Source organism: Euprymna scolopes, chromosome 29, assembly GCF_053919585.1.
Source record: "Euprymna scolopes isolate OS-2025 chromosome 29, ASM5391958v1, whole genome shotgun sequence".
NCBI classification, from domain to species: Eukaryota; Metazoa; Mollusca; class Cephalopoda; order Sepiida; family Sepiolidae; genus Euprymna; species Euprymna scolopes.
Window position 1 is genome coordinate 61,345,869 of NC_136510.1, and position 21,450 is coordinate 61,367,318.

Genomic DNA, 21,450 nt, shown 5'->3' on the forward strand with positions numbered 1-21,450 from the left:
TAAGTGTTGCGCATCTCTTTGTTGATCTCATCTTCTCCTTCCTCCGACTCCTACTTTCTTTGTTTCATCTTCTCTTACTGCAACTCTCTTTGTCCCTTTTACTTCGACTACTATTTCTTCGATGACTTCACTCTTACTACAACACTCGCTTGGTTCTGTCCCTTTTTAATTGTAATTTCTTAGATATATATTTCCCTATCTTATAGTTTTACCTACTTTTTCTTCTTTCAATCGCCATCTTTGCTGTTTTCTCCCCTCACTTCAATACAAGAATCATGCCTCCTACTTCCATATATTTTATAGATTATTCTTCCTCCTACTACTCACACCTCCTACTGTAATGCTATATTATCCTTCGACTGCCACTCTCTTCTTACATCCATGTGTATCAAAGCCTTAGCTGTGTTTGTAATCGCTTGTCTTGATTAGAAAATCTGTGTGCGTATCCTCTGACTATTATGATTATTACTAAGAAACAGCACTAAAAAGGCACACTACCCCAAACATTGACTACTACAGACTTCAAAGCTCATCGGCATTACTCATATATATATATATATATATATATATATATATATGTAATACTATCATCCAGAGAGGAAGAGAGAAAAACAATAGTTCTGTGCCTTGATCTGGGTTACTCTTTTGACTTTTCATGTTTTTACCTAATTTTCTCGTTTTTCTTTATAAATGTGTTTCCTCCGAACTAACTCGCGGGACCGGTTTGATTCAATGATCACTATCATTGTCATCACTAAGAAGTCATAGACAACAAATAACAGAGCTGAACAAGAAAACGAAAGCGCGCACGCGCACGCACACACATACACACACACACGCGCGCATACACACACTATTTATTTATATTGTAATCATTGATTGTTTGCATTGTTTTTTTTTTTCTTTTTTCTTTTCTTTTTACTTTGTTTGTTCTCCAGTAAAATAAATAAAAAGGGTGCAGGTGACTCTGTAAAAATCTACCGGGTGTCTTTTCGTGTTTGTGATGTTTCTGTTTTTTGTGAGGTTGTCTTAAGGAGGAGTCCTGGCTTCTCTCGGGGCCTCTCTGTGTGTGTCCGGCCTGGCCGCCAGAGTCGGTCCCCGCTCAAGCAGGCCGCCGTGCCGACATGACCACGGACCACACCACCGTCAAAGCCAACACTATCAGCAAGAAGCCAACCATTACCGGCGGGGACAGCCGTACAAAACCCCAAAGATGAACCTGAATGGCTGCCCGCATCTCAATCAATTCAAATTAGCAAAGGGAACAGAACCATTCCGGATCATCCACGCTTATTTTATTGCATGCTCATCACCTGACGCTCGCAGATTGAAGGTGAGTAAACACGCTCCACTTTCAATTATAAACACTTTCAATCATAACTGACTATTCTTATCGCTAATAATAATAATAATAATAATAATAATGCTACAACTTTACTACTACGACGACGACGACGTTCCTTGCTGTGTCATTTTAGCTTTGACATTTCACAAATGCGCCTGTTAAAGATGTAATGTTCCTTGTTATACTGCACGTACACACACACACACACATAATTATTCCATTAACACGAAAAGCATTGCGCTGTAGTTTTGTTCACTAGATGTAGTAGTAATAGTAGTGACGTCCCTTGTTTATAAAATAAAATTTACTATTATCTATTATGACTGAGGATCACACTTCGAACTATAATTTTGTGATTATTAATCGTGATACTATTTTGTTTTTAGTTAAAATAAATTGATTTATAATGTCACTTATGTGACCACTAGATGTGGTGGTGCCCCTTGTGTAATACCCATCTTCATATTCCTTTTTTTTTTTCATCAATCTCGTCGTCATCGTCCTCGCGGATTCTCTGCATCCGAATATGATTGTCCATTAGTATTCATTATATTTTCAGTTAAACATTCTACATTTACTTAATGCTGCTACACGCACACATATCCAATATCCATAATCAGCCTGTAGTAGTTGTATATATCACATTTACACACACACTCACATGGTGTACACACTAATCTGTGTGTTAAAGCCACGGTATGTTGCTGTTTGTATCAGTCTATTAGATTTTGTTTAGATTTAAAAATATCACAAGTGTTACTATTTCTAAAATGGGTGCTAAAATTATTGTATAATAATAGACAAAGCTGGTTTCTTTTATTCCCTTTTCGATTCTATTTGTATATTGATTATAAAAATGTTCAAACATGAGTGCGTATATCAATTGTCTATCATGTTTTTTAAAGTCTTCGAATGTTAACTTGTTAGGTTTCGTACCAATCGAAAGCCTCCTTCCTCAACGTTGTTATTCATTCCAATTTATCGAACAATAACAATAGTGAAATTTATTCAGAAAAAATAACAAAGAAATCGGAATCTCATTATCGTTATAAATTATTTACTTTAAACAAATTCTAAAAGTTTATCTATATAAAAGCAAAAAAATCTTTCAATATAAGTGATTTCCATACGACCTCCATATAAGTTGAGTGTTCTTAGTTAAAACTCAAAAATTTAATTTTTTATGCGCTAATTTATTCTTAAGGTTTATATATATATATATATATATATATATATATATATATATATATATATATATATATATATATATTGCCTTTTTAATTGATTGTTATTAGTATCTTTCAATTTCTCTCTATTCATTAGCATGTGTTTCTTCTCTTGTAAATGACCGGCAATTTAGTGGCTTATTAAAAACAATTACAAAACCTTTTTCACCCATTTGCGTATTCCGTTTAGAATTTTGCTAACTAGTAACATTTCAAAATCTGCCCGTTATTTAGTCACTGGAGGATTTATTTGACCATTGAACAATTGTTTCTAAAAAAAAAAAAAAAAAAAAAAGAAACATTAAGATGGCTTAATTTTCTTTTGGGCTACAAAAATAAACAGCAGAAAGATTAATTATTCTTGTCGCTCTTGATGTCCAACACTTCTTCTTGGACTCCAACACTTCTCTACCAATCAAAATCTAGGATTTGTCTCACGTGACCCAAACAAACCAATCAAACGCAATCATCTGAAATTTTAAAAAATCGTCTGCTTATTTTTATATCTACTTTAAAATATTTGCCAACTTGACAATATTATTATTTTTTTTCAGGTTTAATTTAATTTATTTTTTAACATTTCGAAATAGAATTAACGTTAAAGTATCTGTTCTGTCGTTGGTGAGTATAAGAGCAATTCTTCAAAACTGAAGCAATTTTTTTTTTATTTTGTTCCCATTCAGAGTACCTCTTTTTGTGGAAGTTGATTCCCCCCCCCCCCTAAACCGATGTGTCTAACTCTGCTCCCAGTTTAAACATTTGCCGATTTTGCCATTTTTTTTTTTTTTCGGTTTATTTTGATTTCATACACAAGATAACTTATTCCTTGTATTTTAGCTATGGACAAAATGAAGGTGGGTTGTAAGGTTTGTCTTGACGGAGTCTCTTTTTAAAAATTTACCAAAAATGAGGCCATTATCAAATCAATATAAAATTTTCACTGATTAATAAGTGAAGAATGAACTTTATAAAGGTGTATATATATATATATATATATATATATATATATATATATATATATATATATATATATATATATATATTTTTTTATATATATATATTTTACATTTTTTTTTTTTTTTTTTTTTTTGCATACAGCCCTCCCCCCTCCCTTCATTTTCGGTCACTTTTACCCTTAAAATAAAAAGTTGAACATATACTTCGGGTTTGTATTACTGTACACGTAGATTCGAAAAAGTTGTCAAAAAACAAATATATAACAAATAAATTTTATCAAAGGTAAAATAAGTTACTTTTCTACCAAACTGGATATATTTTTCGTATTTTTAATCAATGTAACATGTTTATTCAGCTCGAAAACCATACAGTATTTACTAATTTATTGGAAAATTCAAGATGGCGTCTGACTCTCTCTTTAACACGGTAAGTTGTGGAAAAGGTATTATAAATAAAATACTAGACAAAATACTATTAAAAACCTGCTCAATATATGTTACTGTGACATAGGTCAACATATATTCGGCGGGTTTTTAATAGTATTTTGTCTAGTTTTTTTTATTTATAACACCTTTTCCACAACTTACCGTGTTAAAGAGAGAGTCAGGCGCCATCTTGAATTATCCAATACATCGGTAAACACTGTATGGTTTTCGAGCTGAATAAACATGTTACATTGATTAAAAATACGAAAAATATATCCTGTTTGGTAGAAAAGTAACTTATCTTACCTTTGATAACATTTATTTGTTATATATTTATTTTGACAACTTTTTCGAATCTACGTGTACAATAATACAAACCCTATACTTCCTATATGGGGAGTGCGGGTGATGATGATGAGGAAGAATGTAGGAAAACAAAACAAAAAACAGCAAATCTTCAAATTCTGAAAATGAAAACCCGAATTTTGAATATGTTTAATTTTTCACCTTTTGTTTTTTGAATTGTGAAATTCATTTAATGTTATAATTATCTTTCAGATTAGCATTAAAAAATGATTTTTATGAAAAACCCAACATTAAAATTTTAAAAAATTTTCTTTAGCCCAAAGTTACCAATATATCATTAGATAGCGAATGCTTTGACAAATCGATGCCAAAAAATAAAACAACAACAAAAAAATTTGATGGACATTTAAAATTTACAATTGTTTCAGTAATTTATGGCTTATGTAAGATTCCTTAGAGTATGGTGGCAGATACACGCTACAATTTTCTCCTCAACCACAAATCTTATTAAAAAAAAAAACTGCTTAAAATCATAAGATTGTCGGCTGTGTGTTTGTTGACATCACGTGACTCCAATCAACCAATGAAATGATGATACGAAGGCAAGCATTTAAAGTGCAGAAATAGCGATCGCATGATCATTATTTTTAAACAAAATTCATTAAAAATAAAAATCCATCAAAAACAATGAATTTTACTATCTTTTTTTTTTTTTTTGACAAATTTGGGAAAAGTACAGTATAAATTTAGTTTATAGAAAAATAAGAATAAGAAAGGGGAAATGATTTCATGAAATTAAAAATAAATTATATTATGAAAATAATAGGATTTATTCTAATTAAAATAAGAAATAATAAAAAATTATTCTGAGGAAAATATGAGGTAAAGTTTTGAAATTAGAGCAGATTAAAAATAATATTAAAACTGAAATATATATAATACCACAAATTTATAGTTGATGTAAAAAAAAAAATATCCAAAAATAAAAGTTTTAGTTTAGTGTTTTGTAATTGGTATAGGTTTCCGTAGTTTTAAAAAGCTTACACTTCAAGATGGTATATCTCAATTAAATTATTCACTTGTCAAAAAAATTGAATTATTTGAAATTCAAGTATTAATATTCTAATATATTTTTGCATATTCTTATAACAAATCACCCTAATTAAGACATAAAACCATTAAAAAATTATTTAAAGTTTTGTTTAATATTTATATTTTTAAGTGAAAAATTGGTACTTGACTGTTTTTTGGGGGAAATTTTAAATTGAAACTTCTTAAAATTATTGAAAAAGTATTTATATTATTTTGCTTTTAATATGATGTTGGTCAAGCTATAAGATAAATCTTTCTAGAAAAATTAAAATCCAGTATTTCTGAACAAATTTTGATTTTTCCAGAAAGATAAAACCCTGAATTTTATCATATTAATATAATACTTTAAATTAGTTAAAAAAAAAAAACATCAACTTGCTTTTCTCAATATTTTGGCCGTGTTTACTGTATTTATAATTTCATTTCTTGCTTTGGAGAGAAAATACATCTCCACAAAAAGGAGCACACTGGATTGGGAGAGAAATTCAAATTATTTCAGTTTTGAAGAATTTCTCCTTTACTGACCAATGACAGAAAAGATAAAGTATAGTTGTTATCGTTAAGTAGATATGGAAAAAATGGTGAAATAAAGATAAGGGGATATAGTTTTGAAAGCCGAATTATCATAATTTTTTTGTAGGTTTCCAACTACATTTTGATTGTATTTGAAAGATTAAAAACTAAAGTTGATTTCAAAAAGGAAAAAAAAAATATTTGTACAAAATATGTAAAGATGTAAAGTTATGAAAAATGTTTTCATGGCGAGCTAACAAATTTAGCTAAATTTTGAAATTAAATAAATTCATTGTAAAAATCTTCTGAAAGATGAATATCAGTTTTCTATTTCAAAGATCCTCTAAGATAATGAATTAAATAAAAAAAAACACATTGTTTGTACAAAAATAACTTAATTAGTCTGCAGAAGCAAAATATTCTGCCTTTGCTGAATCTAAACAAAAATTATATTTTGAGGCAGATTATATACACTGTTGGTCATTCATAAAAAATAAGGGAATGTTAATGACGACCAGTATAGTATCAGAACAGGTACTTCACTGTTAATTCTATTTTGAAAGTAAAAATATAAATGAAACTAAATTGTAAAAATAATTATTATAAAGTCAGCAAATAAATGTAAAATTAATCCCAGTTTTTTTGTTTTTTTTAATATTTAAAACATGATTTTTTTGATTTGTTTTACAATGCACAGAGATTCACATATATAACATAAATGTTATCAAAAGCAAGATAAGTTACTCTTCTATCTGAAAAAGTTTTTGGTGGTTTTACTTGCTCTGAAATGTTTATTCGATTTGAAAAACATAGTATCTAGCATTATGTGAGAACAAGAAAAATGGCTGCGATTTGACTCCTAACTACTCTAAGTTTTTAAAATTACTTAAAAATAAAAAATTATACAAAATACTGTTATATATATGTTACCATGACCTCATTTTTCTTCAATTTTAAATGTTTTCCATTAATTTTAATCATGTGAGACTAATCCTTCATTGTGATTGGTGGTGGGCATAAAAAAACAGCTGCTGTATACTTGTAAAATCTGAGATAATTAAAAAGAAGGTATGATTTGCAAGATATGGATGAAGTGAAGATATGGAAAAAGAATTCACTTTTTCAGAAAATAAAATTCTTTAATTTAACAATAAATAAAACCATACCATAATGACACTTTGATATTTGTGTTTATTATTTATTGGAAATAATATAAAGCAGCTTGAAGGGCTTCAGTTCTGATTATTGTAGGACTGTCGTTTGCTTTGATTGTCTAATTTTTCAAAGAAAACAACCAAGTTTTTCTCACTCTCTGTCTTCACTAAACCTGTTTGTTTCTTTTTGCAGGCCGAGAAGTGTTTGTGTCACACATGTCATCAAGCCTCCGTGCGACTCCATGCATGTTTGGAGTGCGTCTTCTTTGGCTGTTTCAAATCCAAACATATTCATGAACATGCAAAGAACAAAGGTCATGATTTAGGTAAGTACCTGTTGGATACAACTGACACTACTTCAATGTTTTTGCACACAGTAGGTGTAGAGTTTTGATTATTGTAAGAATTCTATACATTTTTTAATGAGCAATGTTGATATGATATATTAAAATGCCTGTCATATTTCTTTTGAAAATGTCATATTGAAAATTGTGCTGAAAAGTTGTTTGACTATTTGTAAACAAAATCCTAAAAAAACAAACTTGGGATAAAAGTCGAATTAAAATATTTAATTGAAAATTATGATTTTGTGTATTTTTAATTTTCATTGTTTTTTTTTCTACAACATAAATTTTTTCAAAGCATTTAAAGAAATTATCGCTGATTTGAAGGATGTTTCAATTCAAAAACTTTAACAGCTTTTTCTTGTGATTGGCAACACATTTTCTGCTCCATTATTTAAAATTTGTGCATTTTTCATTTTACTTGTTTGCTTGCCACTTATTAGCTGTGGATCTATCCTATGGTGCTGTTTACTGTTCCTCTTGTGGAGATTATGTCTATGATAAAGAGCTGGAAGATTTAGCTAAGGATCAGATAAGGAGATCAGCTTGTTCTCTTGGTAAGTTACTAATTTGAATTATTTCATTTTAAATACTTGTTAGATCATGAAAAAGATGAGTTTAGTTCATCCAAAGATGAAGTTCTGATGATGATGATTTCTTTCAGCATTCAAATTTCAAATTTCCTACTTCTTTGTTGATATGTAATGTCTTCAAGAAACACTTATTCTTCTCCATTGGATATGTTGACTTTTGTAAATTCCCTTAGTCACTATCCTATAAAAACATGTGTATAACTTCATTCATCATAGCAATAACTCTGCTTCCTTATAAACTCTGTATCACATCACAGAATCACTGTTATGTAAATACTGCAGTTATACAAAGCAAGTAACAGTGCCTTTTTCATACATTTTTTCCTCTTTGTTTTCTCATAAACATCAGTATGACTTAAGGCACTAATTTTGAATTAGCATTTCTTGGATTCTTTAAATCATAAGTATTTGTGATTTCTATTGAATTTCACATGACTTGTACTTGTAGAAGTTACATGGTTTATACTTTTATTATACATGGTTTATACTTGTAGAAGTCAACTAAAAAATGCAGGAACTGCTTTAATCAGGGAAAATTATTATGAAATAAAAAAAATTTCCATTTCCAATGGACACTGGAATTTAAAACTTTTTAGTAAACATGTATTTTGTTGTGAAATGTTGTATCAAATTTTCAAGCTTTTTCTGAATTTTGTTTTTTTCATAAAAATTCAGTCATTACACTTATTTTAAATGTTTTATATAAAAAAAAAACCGGCTTGGATTTTTTTTTTTTTTTTTTTTTTTTTTTTTTTTTTTTTAGCAAATTTGGTATTTCAAATTGTTGTTTTTTTTTTTTTTTTTTTTTTTTTTTTTGTCATTATGATCCAAGATTGCATAAAAGTTAGTTGAACATATTGTAATATATTGTTCACCTTTTATAGTCACATAAATTTACATTATAAGACCTCTTAGTTTTTATACAATTTTACAATTTAGGTATAAAAGAACAGTTTTCACCATGGGAACCTGACCAATGTGATGTGGATTTATTATCAAAAAACCGAAAAAGGCTAAAAGTGGAAGACAATTCTACGATTGGTAAGTTGTACTCTCTAGATATTCAGTTTCTCAATTTGCATCACTCAAGGTTTTTTTTTTCTTTTTTCCATTTTTTTTTTTTTTTATTCTTGTAGGTTTAAGAGGTCTTATCAATCTGGGGAACACTTGTTTTATGAACTGCATTGTCCAAGCTCTGACTCACACACCAATATTGCGAGACTTCTTCTTGGCTGATCAGCATGTTTGCCAGATGGACAATGAAGCTCAGAAGTGCTTGGTATGTGAAATGTCTAGACTTTTCCAGGAGGTAAGAGTTCCTTTCTATATTTGTATAATTTTTGAATGACAAAAACTTCAGATCATTTTAAACTGAACATAAAACTTTGTATGCCTGTGCTCTCTTCTATTATAGAAACGAAAGTTGTTTTGTGTTTCTGTCCGGCTAATACAAAATACACTTACACAGCTTATATCTTCTAATTCGGTATCACTATGGTCAGGTTATGGTAAAGAAAAGACTATATCATCTTTGATCTTCATAATAAAATAAAATTGAAAAGAATATATCGATTACTCGAGAGTTAGTATAGTTTTAAACAATTTTCAGTCTTTTTATAGAATTTGAACCGAAATAATCCCAAAGCTTAAAGGTGGCTTAGGGTTAAAAAACAATTCAGTTCAAATTTTATAGAAGTACCCAATTTTCTTCTAAGCTATCTATGTTAATAATTAGATATTTTTAATTCATTTTTTTTTTCTGTGGGGAAGTGGTAGTAATACTGTTAATTAGTAATAGCGGAAGATCTTGGAACTATTGCTAATTCTTACAATTAACAATACTCATTGACGATTTGGATAATCAGAGATTTCAAGGTAGTTCTATTGAAATGATTATATTTTAAACACCAATACCACTATTTTGTTCGGAAACAAATATCTTTTCATGTGCATCAACAAATAATAATTTACATGATATATTTTAAGAGTTTTGAGCAAATAAAGTGAAAATCTTAACACTATAAACAACGATTTTAGTAACCTTTTTTCAGGCTTAGTACCATATTTCTATGAAGAATTTTGTCATGAAATTTGGAAACCATTTAGGAAAAACATCACTCACACTTATTGTTAGACTTGAAGACAACCATATTGTACTCAGCTGGAAAGCAGGAAAACGGAAGACAATTCCATAGGCATGTAGTTCTAATAAAGAAGCTTTGCTCATGGAATCTACGTTTAGGTAAAGATAAAAAGTGGAGGAAATTATTGATAGATTTCTGTTAGACGGGTTTTTCTTGTGAAAGTTTGGTGAGGGGGGACCATAAATTGGAGCTCAGCCAAGCACTTGCCATGAAAATAATGATAAAGCAGAGACAAACTCTCAACATATCTTCTGTGAGAAAGAGGTTGCAGGGAAGAGATCCCCTACGAGGTTACGAAATCTATTTTGAACTCTATCAAGGTAGGATGTCCTGTCTAGCAGCTCCTGCACAGATGTGGCAACAGTACTCCATCCTTGGACGTATCTAGCTCTATATAGATAGAGAATTGCATCAGCAGTGAGATATCTACTGGATCGATAGAAGGATCCCACCATTTTTCCAGCGGCCTTGGCAACGGATTTAATGTATGTGTTCCAGGAGTAAAAGTCAAGCCCAGAAGCTTGTCAAAACATGAGGCCTCCCCAAGACGAGAGCCATTCATTTCAATTGATGCCAGATGTGGATCAGAATGTTAATGATGTAAAGAGAGAAGCTTGGTTTTAGATGAATTAAAAGTAACAAGCCACTCCTTTTCCCATTGTACCACATGCTCAAGAGAGAGAATCAGAGAGAACTTGGTCGTTTATGGTCTTAGATGTGCTACCATAGATAGTAGTGTCATCAGCATAAATGTCTACGAATGATGTAAGGATGTGATTTGGAAGATCATTAATGTAGATCAGGAAGAGAGTTGGGCCGAAGGACTCCAGCATTAATACTGAGAGCTTCTGATTTCTGCCCATCAACCGCTACTCTTATGAACCTATCAGAGAGAAATAGTTTAATAATTGAGAAGACATTTCCAACTATACCCTAGCTGGAGATCTTGTGAAGTAAACCTTTACGCCATACTCTCTCAAAGGCCTTTGATATGTGAAGAGCAATTACCCTAGAAAGGAAGCCTCCGTCGAGAGATTTGCTAATCCTATGAGATATAACCGTAAGCACATCTGCTGTAGATCTAGCAGAACGGAAACCATATTGCGTGTCACTAAGAAGGTTATTTTTGCTGAGATGGTTGATTACTTCTCTATTTAACAGATTCCAGCAACTTACTCATGATGCACAGGAGACTTATTGGCCTGTACTGAGAGGGAGATGAGCGATCACCAGAATTCTTAAATACAGGGCGTACTGATGAGATTTTCCAAGGTGATGGGAAGCAATTCTCCTTAAGGCAACATTCAAACAGTTTTGTAAGGATGGGCGCTAGTTCAGGTTGAAGTCTTTTGAGTACTATAATTGGAATACTATCAGGACCGGTTTCTTAACTGGAATCAAGGTTTTTAATTAGCTTGGCAACATTACGTACAGATATTTGTATATCACATAGTGTGTTTTCTGATACAGGAGGAAATATTGGAGGTTGGCAGCCTTAGTCGCCAAGGATAGAATTAGCTTTGACTTCTGTAACTTCTTTTTAATTGATACATAGCATTTTTAAGTTATTTTAGCATATTTATGTGCATTTTCAGCAAATTTCTTAGAAACCATTAATGTCTTGAGATTTTCAGTGCCATATTCGGATATTTTGTATGAAAGTACACTTATATACCAAATTTCATTGCTTAAGCTTGTGTTTTAACTAGTAATACACATGGACGAAAAAAACGCTTTGGATAATCACAGATTTCAAGGTAGTTCTACTAAAATAGCCATATTTTTCAAACCAAAGCACTTTAAGACTTCAAAATACTACTGTTTTGTTTGGAAATGAATATACTTTCAAATGAATTAATAAATATCAATGTACATTATATATTTTAAGAGTTTTAAGCAAATAAAGTGATAAAAATGTAAACATCATAAAATGGTGTTTTTGGTAAGGTTTTGTAATGACCCTCCCTGTTTTCTAAAGGCCCGTCGTCATGAAATTTAGGAAACAATCAGAAGAGATGTTAATCTTAATACTGTCAAGTGTCCAAAATATTTTTGACAATTTCTTTTTTTGTCGTGTTAAAAATAACTTTAATATGACGAGTATCGAACATTTTGAAAGAAGATTTCATCGGACACCCACTAGTAAGTAGATCATTCTTTTTATTATTTTTATCAATTAAAAGTATTATTCTATGTTGAGTAGAACCGTGGTAATTGATAATAATTTAAAAGGACCTACCCCCCAAAAAATGTTTCTATTTCTCGAGTTTGGTCAAATTAAGTTAGTATTAGTAGCAGCAGGAGCAGCAGCTGTAGTATTAGTCATAGCACAGTGTAAACAATACGTGTTCTTTAATTTTTGTTCACGAACGAATTTAAGAAAAACATGAAAATATGAATATAAATGTTCTGATATGTTTAATTAGAGCTATTTTGTTATCAGAATAACATTAGTTTAGAACTATTTAGTTTTCAGAATGTATAATAACAACAATCTCAACCAATTCAGCATTATGAATCCATTATAATTTCTCACATTTCTGGTCAAATTTAAAAACATGGTTAAAAAAACAAAATAAACTTTTGTAGATATATAGCTTGCATACACTTTTATTCATTGCATTAGTTTTGAACAGCGAATTAAAACAATGTTTTACTGCGAACAGCCATAAATGTTTTTTTCAAAATCAAAAGATGTATGAAAATCTTGTTTGTATTACTATACACATAGATTTGAAAAAGTTGTCAAAAAACAAATATATAACAAATAAATGTTATCAAAGGCAAGATAAGTTACTTTTCTACCTAACTGGATATGTTTTTAGTGTTTATATTTAATGTAACATGTTTATTCAGCTCGAAAAACAGTGTTTACCGATGTATTCGAAAATTTAAAATAGCGTCCGACTCTCTCTTTAAGGCGATAAGTTTGGGAAAATGAGTTATAAATAAAAAAACCCGTGACATAGGCGGATATATATTCAGCGGGTTTTTAACAGTATTTTGACTAGTTTTTTATTTTTAACTCATTTTCCCAAACTTACTGTGTGAAAGAGATAGTCGGCCGCCATTTTTAACTTTCCAATACATCGGTAAGCACTATATGTTTTTCGAGCTGAATAAACATGTTACATTAAATAAAAACACTAAAAACATATCCAGTTAGGTAGAAAAGTAACTTATCTTGCCTTTGATACCATTTATTTGTTATGTATTTGCTTTTTGATAACTTTTTTGAATCTATGTGTACAGTAATACAAACCCCGTTAGTTTTTTTTCTACTTATTAAACGAAAGGTATTTTTATAACCTGCTCCAGCGTAGTATAAACAGCCCAACGAATAAACACCTTCAACCTCGAAAACAGAAATCAACAAATTTATGTAATTTTCTTCGAAATTTTGTAACGCAATTTCTTATTATATTATAAATATAACATTTGCTGACTTATCTACCTGTCGAATACACACACACACACACACATATATATAACTTTCTGTAAGATATTTATTTGAAATTAAATTTTTGTGAAACTAACCGCCCCTCCCTCTAATATTGTTTTTGTTGTTTTTGTTTCTGTCAAGTCTTCAGTATGTTCACACATAATTTTCCTTAGCCTACAATTAATTCAAAGTCCGAATGGCAGCCCTCCCCATAATCTCATTGCATAGAAACCCTCTTAAGACCACACATAATCGTCTTACAAAGAATAAAACAAAAAGCATACAGGATTTATCTCCCATAAAAAAAACAGTTAACTGCCCTAAAATGCTAGAATGACCTGTAATGGGGAATTATTTTACATTAAATTCTAAAATAATTTGTTTATCTTTTATTAAAGTTTTTCATGGCATTTCATATATAATTGCCTAAAAAGGTAGAATCACATTTTGGAGGTGTGGTTAGAAGGGGTTGGGTGGGGTTAAACAGAAGGTGTTAATCTACAATAATACCAAAGAAATATTACAATATATTAATTTTTAAATGGTCCTATGTTTAGATTTAAGTTTTTTGTACATAAAGTACATTACAATTCAACTTTGAGTTCTCCAACTTCTTTTCTGTTTATGGATACATGACATTTTTAAGGAATTGCAGCATATTTATGCACATTTACTGCAGATTATTTGGAAACCATGAAATTTTGGAGATTTTCAGTCGCATATTCTGATTCCTTGTACAAAAATACACTTATATGGTAAATTTCATTGCTTAATCTTGTGTTTTAACAAAGATATGACATTTTTACTGAAAAAGTAGTGTAAAAAAATGTGACGAAACGCATATGGTCTTAAAGAGGGGAAAATATCCAAACGTGTGAGGCACAAAAATAGTCATAACTTCCTTAATTTTAATCAGATTTTTAAAATTTAAAAAGATTCTTTCTTAGCTCATCAAGCTCTTTCTATGTATACCAATATTGAAATATGTTAAGCTATTTCAATTTTTTCATGTGTATTGCTATTTTAACAAAGATATAACATTTTTACTGGAAAAGTACTATAAAAAATGTGACATATAAAAACTTGGTGAAAAGAAGTACTGCTGTGTGAATTAGCAATAATACATAAGGATGATAAAACGCTTTGGATAATTACGATTTCAAGGGGGTTCTGCTAAAATCATATTTTAAAAAATCAAAACACCTTAAGTCCTCAAAATACCACCGTTTTGTTCGAAAATGAATATACTTTCAAATAAATTAATAAATAATAATGTACATTATATATTTTAAGAGTTTTAAACAAATAAAGTGCTAAAAATGTTAACATTATAAAACAGCGTTTTCGGTAAAATTTTATAATGACCCCCCCCCCCTCCCTCCCCCCTGATTTGTAAATCGTCGTACTGCATTTCTCTTAAGAATTTCGTCATGAAATTTAGAAATTAACTAGAAGAGATATCACTTTTAATAGATTCGGTTGTCCAAAATTCTTTTGGCAGCTCATTTTTTTTGTTGTGTGGAAAAAAAAAAGACTTCAACATGACGAGTTTGGAAAATGTTGAAAAAAAATTTCATCAGACACCCACTGTTAAATAAATCAATCTTTTTGCTACAATTTATCTGTTAAAAATGAAATTATGTAACCGGCTTTCTCTTGTGGTACCGAGCAATTTAAAATCATGATACCTGGAAAAAAATCGTTCTATTTTTAAAAAGTATCTAAAAATGATCTGTAGAAGCAGCAGCAGCTACTATCGCTGATATTAATTACTTTACTGTAAACAAACTTTTTTTTTGTTTTTTATTCCAGAACAGATTAAAAATGAAAAAAATGAAAATATGAATATAAAAAAATGTTCTTACATTGGAGTTCATATTATCAGAACATAATTAGCTTAACTAGAGCTATTCAGTTATCAGAATATATAATTTTAAAGCAATCTGGCATTATTTTTGGTTGAATTTAAAAAAATATAGTTGAAAAATAAATATGTAACGTGTACACTTTTATCCATTACATTAGTTTTTACTGTTGAATTAAACAGTGTTTTATTTAAAAAAAACAAAAAAAACAATAATTGTGAAATATGATCTTTTTGCTTCATGTGTGCAAGCCCCCCCCCCTCCACTATCAATATGTTTTTTCATCTTTCTTTTACAATTTTTTTCAGCGGATTATAATAGAATGGACACTAATCTACCCAATTATATATATATATATATATATATATATATATATAAAAAAAATATAACATCAATATTTAAATATTTGTAGGTGGTGCTCAGTTTCTAGCTGTTCTTATTTACTTGCCTCCTCACGAGGACAGTTAGACACAAGGTCAGTTAATGTGAGGAAAATCCAGCTTCTCAAAAAAGGATCAATCTGGATAGAGACAAACATCAAAACTGTCTCAGTCATGAAGGATTTCCCATTTACTGATAGAGGACAGAAAAGGCAAAGTGTACTATGATCTTGGCCCAAAGTCCAGGTAGAGAAATAAGAAAACGTCTTAAACTGGAAAGTTTAACGAAATAATGTGTCACTCGGACCAGAAATATAATCTATACATATAAAAATGTAAAGTTGGTTCGTTCTAAACAAATAAAACCATGTTTATACGTTACCAATTTATTTAAAATTTTCAGACAACCCATTTTTAGAGTCGAGGTATGTTTTTATGTTATTAAAATAAATTTACCTAATTAAAATTAAAATATTAAATAAAATAAATATATTTATTTAATCGTTTCTGCGAATCTGTTCTGTTGATAAAACTGAACTTCCGGTTCGATTCATTTCACAGCCACGAATTGACGAAAGGTTTTATTTTCTGTTAACTCGATAATTAAAAAAAAAGACAAAAAAAAATATTTCATTTGTTTATCTTCAAAATTTTTTAATTTACACATCTTTTCTTTATTATATAAGGCCAAAAAAAAAAAAAAAGTTTGTTGCTTGCTTTTGAGTTTTTTTTTTGTTTTTCTATATAAGGTTACTCATGCACTGAGTAACCTTATATAGAAAAACAAAAAAAAAACATGAGTCATGCAGAGAGTGATCCGTGCTGAAATAATGTTATTATTTAAAAAGTCATTCTTAACATGGGGAGGTAAGGATGTTTTGTACCTATTTTGTACTTTAACCTTACAATTGAATAAATAATTAAAAAAAAACATCATAAAACGTTATTTAAACGTGGAAATATGATTTAAAAAATAGCGCGGATCGCTCTTTGCATTAGCACCATTTTTATTTATTGCGGACTATTATTCTCATCTTTATTAGTTGTTGTTTCACGAATTTTCGGCCAACTATTCCTCTGGCCTTCATGAAAAGAAGTCCTTTTATAAATGTTCAGTAACTTTTTCCTTTTATTATTCTTAAAGAGTAAAACTTTTCTTATTCATGAAAGGAGTTAAGCCTACGTAAATAAATAAATGTTTGTCCACGTGACAAATTATCAATAAATAATGGTTTAGTTACTTTTTTTAAAAAATGTTTGTAAAAGTGCGAAAGGCGATGTTGTTGTACAACCATTACTCCCATGCTTAATTTCTATACTTATAGGTTTTTTGGAATTTTTTTTCACTGGATTATTATTGATTGGACACTAATTAAACAGATTATTAAAAAAAAAAAAAAAATGTAAAAAAGAAATCATTATTTCGACATTTGAAAGTGGTGCTCACTTTTTAGTTACAACGTTCTGATAAATCAGTCACCCATTTTGTAAGCAATAAAAACGCAGTATATCAAAACCATAGAAAGTAAAAATAATGAGTCTCTACCGCATTTGTAAGTCAGAAATATATTTGTTTCTCAAAGAAAAAAAAAAATAGAGAGAACAGGACTTTTTTTATTGTTTTCATGAAAATAAAGTTTCGAGATTTTTAATTATTTTTTTTTTTTACTTATTTAGTCAGTTTGTGGGTTTTTTTTTTTTTTAAATTGTTTTTGTGAAAGGTGAGTTTTTTTTTCAAAACTTTTGTTTTGTTTCTTTTTAATTTTTTTAAAGTATTATAAATTTCACTAACATGCTGGAGAAATGTTTAATAATTTGGTATTTTTTTAGATTAGGTCCACCTCCACAATTTTCCTTTCAATGACGACATGTATAGGTTTCCGAGTATGCTGAACACGCAAATTGCATTGAAATTTTGCGGAAATAAATAGTTGTATTTTGCATTGTATTCTTCGGCGGCCATCTTTTTACGTGCACACGCGCCATAAACAAATACACACACGTAAAAAAGATGGCCGCCAAAGATTACAATGCATAATACAACTTTTTATATCTTGATAACTACTTATTTCTGCAAAATTTCGATGCGATTTTCGTATTCAGCATAGTCGAAAACCATTTCAAGTCGTCATTTAAAAGAAAATTGAGGAGGTGGACCTAATCTAAAAATTTACCAATAATTTTTAATCCCGTACGTCTCCCGATACATTGCTTCGTCAACATGCGACCATTTTATATCTCCCGAAGACACTTCCGTATTTAGAAAAAAAAAAAAAATAAATAAAAAGTGACCGATTTACCAGAACGTGGTAACTAAAAAGTGAGTACCCCTTTCAAATGTTGAAATGATTTTTTTTTTTTTTCTTCAATTTTTTTTCATAATCTGGTTAGTGTTCAATCAATAATAATCCAGTGAAAAAATTTCAAAAAACCTATCAGTATAGAAACTCCACCACGTAAGTAAATAAATAAAAAATGTTATGTGCACATGCGTTAGCCTTGACTAGGGGGTACTAAGGGAACGACCATTAAATAATTCTGCGGGTCGCCATGGAACTCAACGCCCAAGGAGTACCAAAATAGTTTTCATGATCTGAAGAAATTTTTTTTTCCGAAAAGTGGGTGATCACTTTTCCATGTAAATTTAACTTAAAATGAGCACCCACTTTCTGGCCACCTGAGGAAGGGGCATTTATTTTCGTGTTTATTGGCTTAAAGGTTTTTTTGACAAGGCAGTTTGGTACGCGAATGCATATTTAGCAGTTTTCGTTTATGCTCACGCATAGCATAAACAAAGGCTACGTCTGTGAAATGGAAAATAGTCCCAGAGTTCAGGGGTTAATACCATGCAAAAGAAATCAAACAAAAAGACTTTTTAGCCTAGAAACACACAGAAAGAAAAAAAAAATAGTATCCATTTTTTTTCTATCGAATTCATTTGCTGTTTTTATTGAAAACTATTTTCCCCCGGATTTTTGATATAATTTTCCATTAAGGGCTGTGCGTCTCACGTTCGTAAATAACAAAATTTTTTTTGTAGATTTTGGTGTGCTAAAAACGAATCTGCAAACCGTTTCCGTCGCAAAAAAATAGTTTTTATGATATGAAGAAATTACTTTTTCGAAAAAGTGGCAATCACTTTTCCATGTAAATTTAACTTAAAATGAGCACCCACTTTCTAGCCACCTGAGAGAGGGGGGATTTTTTCCCATGTTTATTGGCTAAACAGCTTTCGTTTATGCTTACGCATAGCGTAAACGAAGGCTACGGCTGTTAAATGGAAAATAGTCCCAGAGTTCAGGGGTTATTACCATGCAAAAGAAATCAAACAAAAAACTTTTTAGCCAAGAAACAGAAAAATGCTCACTCTCAGGTGGCCAGAAAGTGGGTGCTCATTCTAAGTTAAATTTACATTGAAAAGTGATCACCCACTTTTCGAAAAAGTAATTTCATGAATGTCATGAAAACTTTTTTTTGCTACGTAAACGGTTTGCAGATTCGTTTTTAGCACACCGAAATCTACAATAAAATATTTCGTTATATATGAACGTGAAACGGGCCTTAAAGTAAAATAATACCGGATTTTTTTGAGCAGATTTGCCGTTTAGTTGTACAAATATCCTCAAACCAGGTAATCACTAAAAGGGATTTTTGAAAGTCGTCACCTGTATCGAGCAAAAGTTTAAAACCACCGATTATATGCCAGCCTACATCATGGTAACATATATTGAGTGAGTTCCTAACAGTATTTTGTATAGTTTTTTAGTTTAAACTCATTTTCCCAAAATTTCCCCAAACTTAACGTGTTCGATACAGTCTGCCACCATTTGTATTTTTCAGATGTACTGATAAACAGTTAATGTTTTTGAACCGATTATGCATTACATAAAAACACTAAAATCTTATCCAGTTAGGTAGAACACTTACTTTTCTTGCCTTTGATAACATTTATTTGTTATATATTTATTTTTTGACAACTTCTTTGTATCTGTGTTTAGTAATATAAACCCTTTTCATTTAATGTAACGTTTAGTCGGCTCGAAAAACAGTGTTTATTGGTGTATTTGAAAGCTACAAATGGTGGTGGACACTGTTGATTACTTTAAGTTAGAGAAAGTGAGTTAAAACTAAAAAAACTATACAAAATACTGTCAGAAACCTACCGATTATACCAGCCTATGTCATGGTAACATATGTTCGGTGAGTTTCAGACACTGTTTTGTATAGTTTTTAGTTTTCAACTTACTTTCCCAAACTTAACGTATTCAACAGAATTCGCGACCATTTCTGTTTTTTGAGCCAATTAAACATTTTACATTACATAAAAACACTAAACAATTATCCAATTAGGTAGAAACGTAAATTACCTTACCTTTGCTTTCATTTATTTGTTTTTGGACGACTTTTTCGAATCTGTGTATAGTAACCCCCCCTCCCCCCACCATCAACCAAATATTAATTACTAAATCACATTTTTTAAAACAACAAAAAAAAAAGCATTTAGCATTTCAACATTTTTGCTACGTTCGGCTTCATCCACTGATTGTTGGTCAAGTCCAAAACATGAATGATTGACAGAAACTCTCGAGGATCCAGATCAAATTCTGCAAGAGTACCATTTTTTTCAGTTTCGCCTTCTTTTTCACTTTTTGCAGTGGATTGCTGTACTAATATAAGAAACATGCATTTTCTCTTTTATTAAATTTTTCCATTACACCAAATTGAGCCACTGCAATGCGTGGCAGGGTACAGCTAGTTGAAAATAAAAACCCAATTTATCAAAAATTTGTGAACGATTGGTTAGCAAAAAAATGTTTTTTGATATTTAAATAAGTGGGCAAAAATACTTAATAAGTTTTCCAAACATCACGTTTTCTGTTAGTGATGTCACTTGTTTTAAATTAAATTTAGTTTTGTCTATGTCGTAATTCTTATTAAGTTTCACATCGCTTAAGAATTATGAAAAACAAACAAAAATAAGCAATGTTAAGTCAGACATTTTTAAAAACATTTTTTTTTTTTTAATGAATTTAAATAAGAAAATTTGAAAACCTGAAAATGTTGTGAAATGAAAAATCATTTTTATTTACTTATTTATTTTTTTGGTGTTATTAAATTCCGAATTTTCGCCAATAACCTGGCTTTATGAAGAAGGTTTTTTTTTCTTCTTCATAATGATGTAATAAGAGGTTGAAGCCTCCCAAAGAGAAAATACGTCTAGTCTCTGTAACTGTTTATATCCATGTGTTGTCGCTTGGTTTAAGCGCAAAATTTAAGCAGTGTAAAGTCACACATTTTAGAAAACATTTTTTTAATGAATTTAAATAAGAAATTTTTGAGATTTTCAAATTTTCTTATAAGTAACTAGCTGTACCCTGCCACACGTTGCTGTGGTTCAAATTGGCGCAATGGAAAAAGTTCCAAAATGAGAAAAAGCATGTTTCTTATAGGTTTAATTTTCCATTTCGTATGGGTACACAGTTTTTGTTGTTCCATTTTTTTAGCTGATGTAGAGATTTTCTGGTTTGGTGACTCTTGAATACGTAACATATATTATCCATGTGAAAAAACTGTCAGTGTGTAACTGTAAGCCACACAATTGTAAAGATTGTTCCCTGTGCTAAAGTGTAATGGTGTGTCCGGTGGAATCATAGGAATACATGA

The 21,450-nt window shown here is 30.1% G+C and overlaps 1 protein-coding gene across 2 annotated transcripts in view; it reads left to right on the plus strand.

Annotated features, from left to right (window-relative positions):
• Positions 1-583: 583 nt before the first annotated feature.
• The window catches only part of LOC145252664 (ubiquitin carboxyl-terminal hydrolase 22-like), an 87,529-nt gene continuing 66,662 nt past the window's right edge, over positions 584-21,450 (plus strand). The window contains exons 1-5 of one of the 2 annotated variants that reach the window (XM_080112437.1): positions 584-1,333; positions 7,212-7,344; positions 7,806-7,919; positions 8,895-8,996; positions 9,092-9,264. In XM_080112437.1, the coding sequence (XP_079968563.1) occupies positions 1,214-1,333; positions 7,212-7,344; positions 7,806-7,919; positions 8,895-8,996; positions 9,092-9,264 (642 nt within the window). In that variant the 5' untranslated portion in view covers positions 584-1,213. The remainder of the gene's footprint in view (positions 1,334-7,211; positions 7,345-7,805; positions 7,920-8,894; positions 8,997-9,091; positions 9,265-21,450) is intronic. The other variant, XM_080112436.1, reaches the window with a different exon arrangement.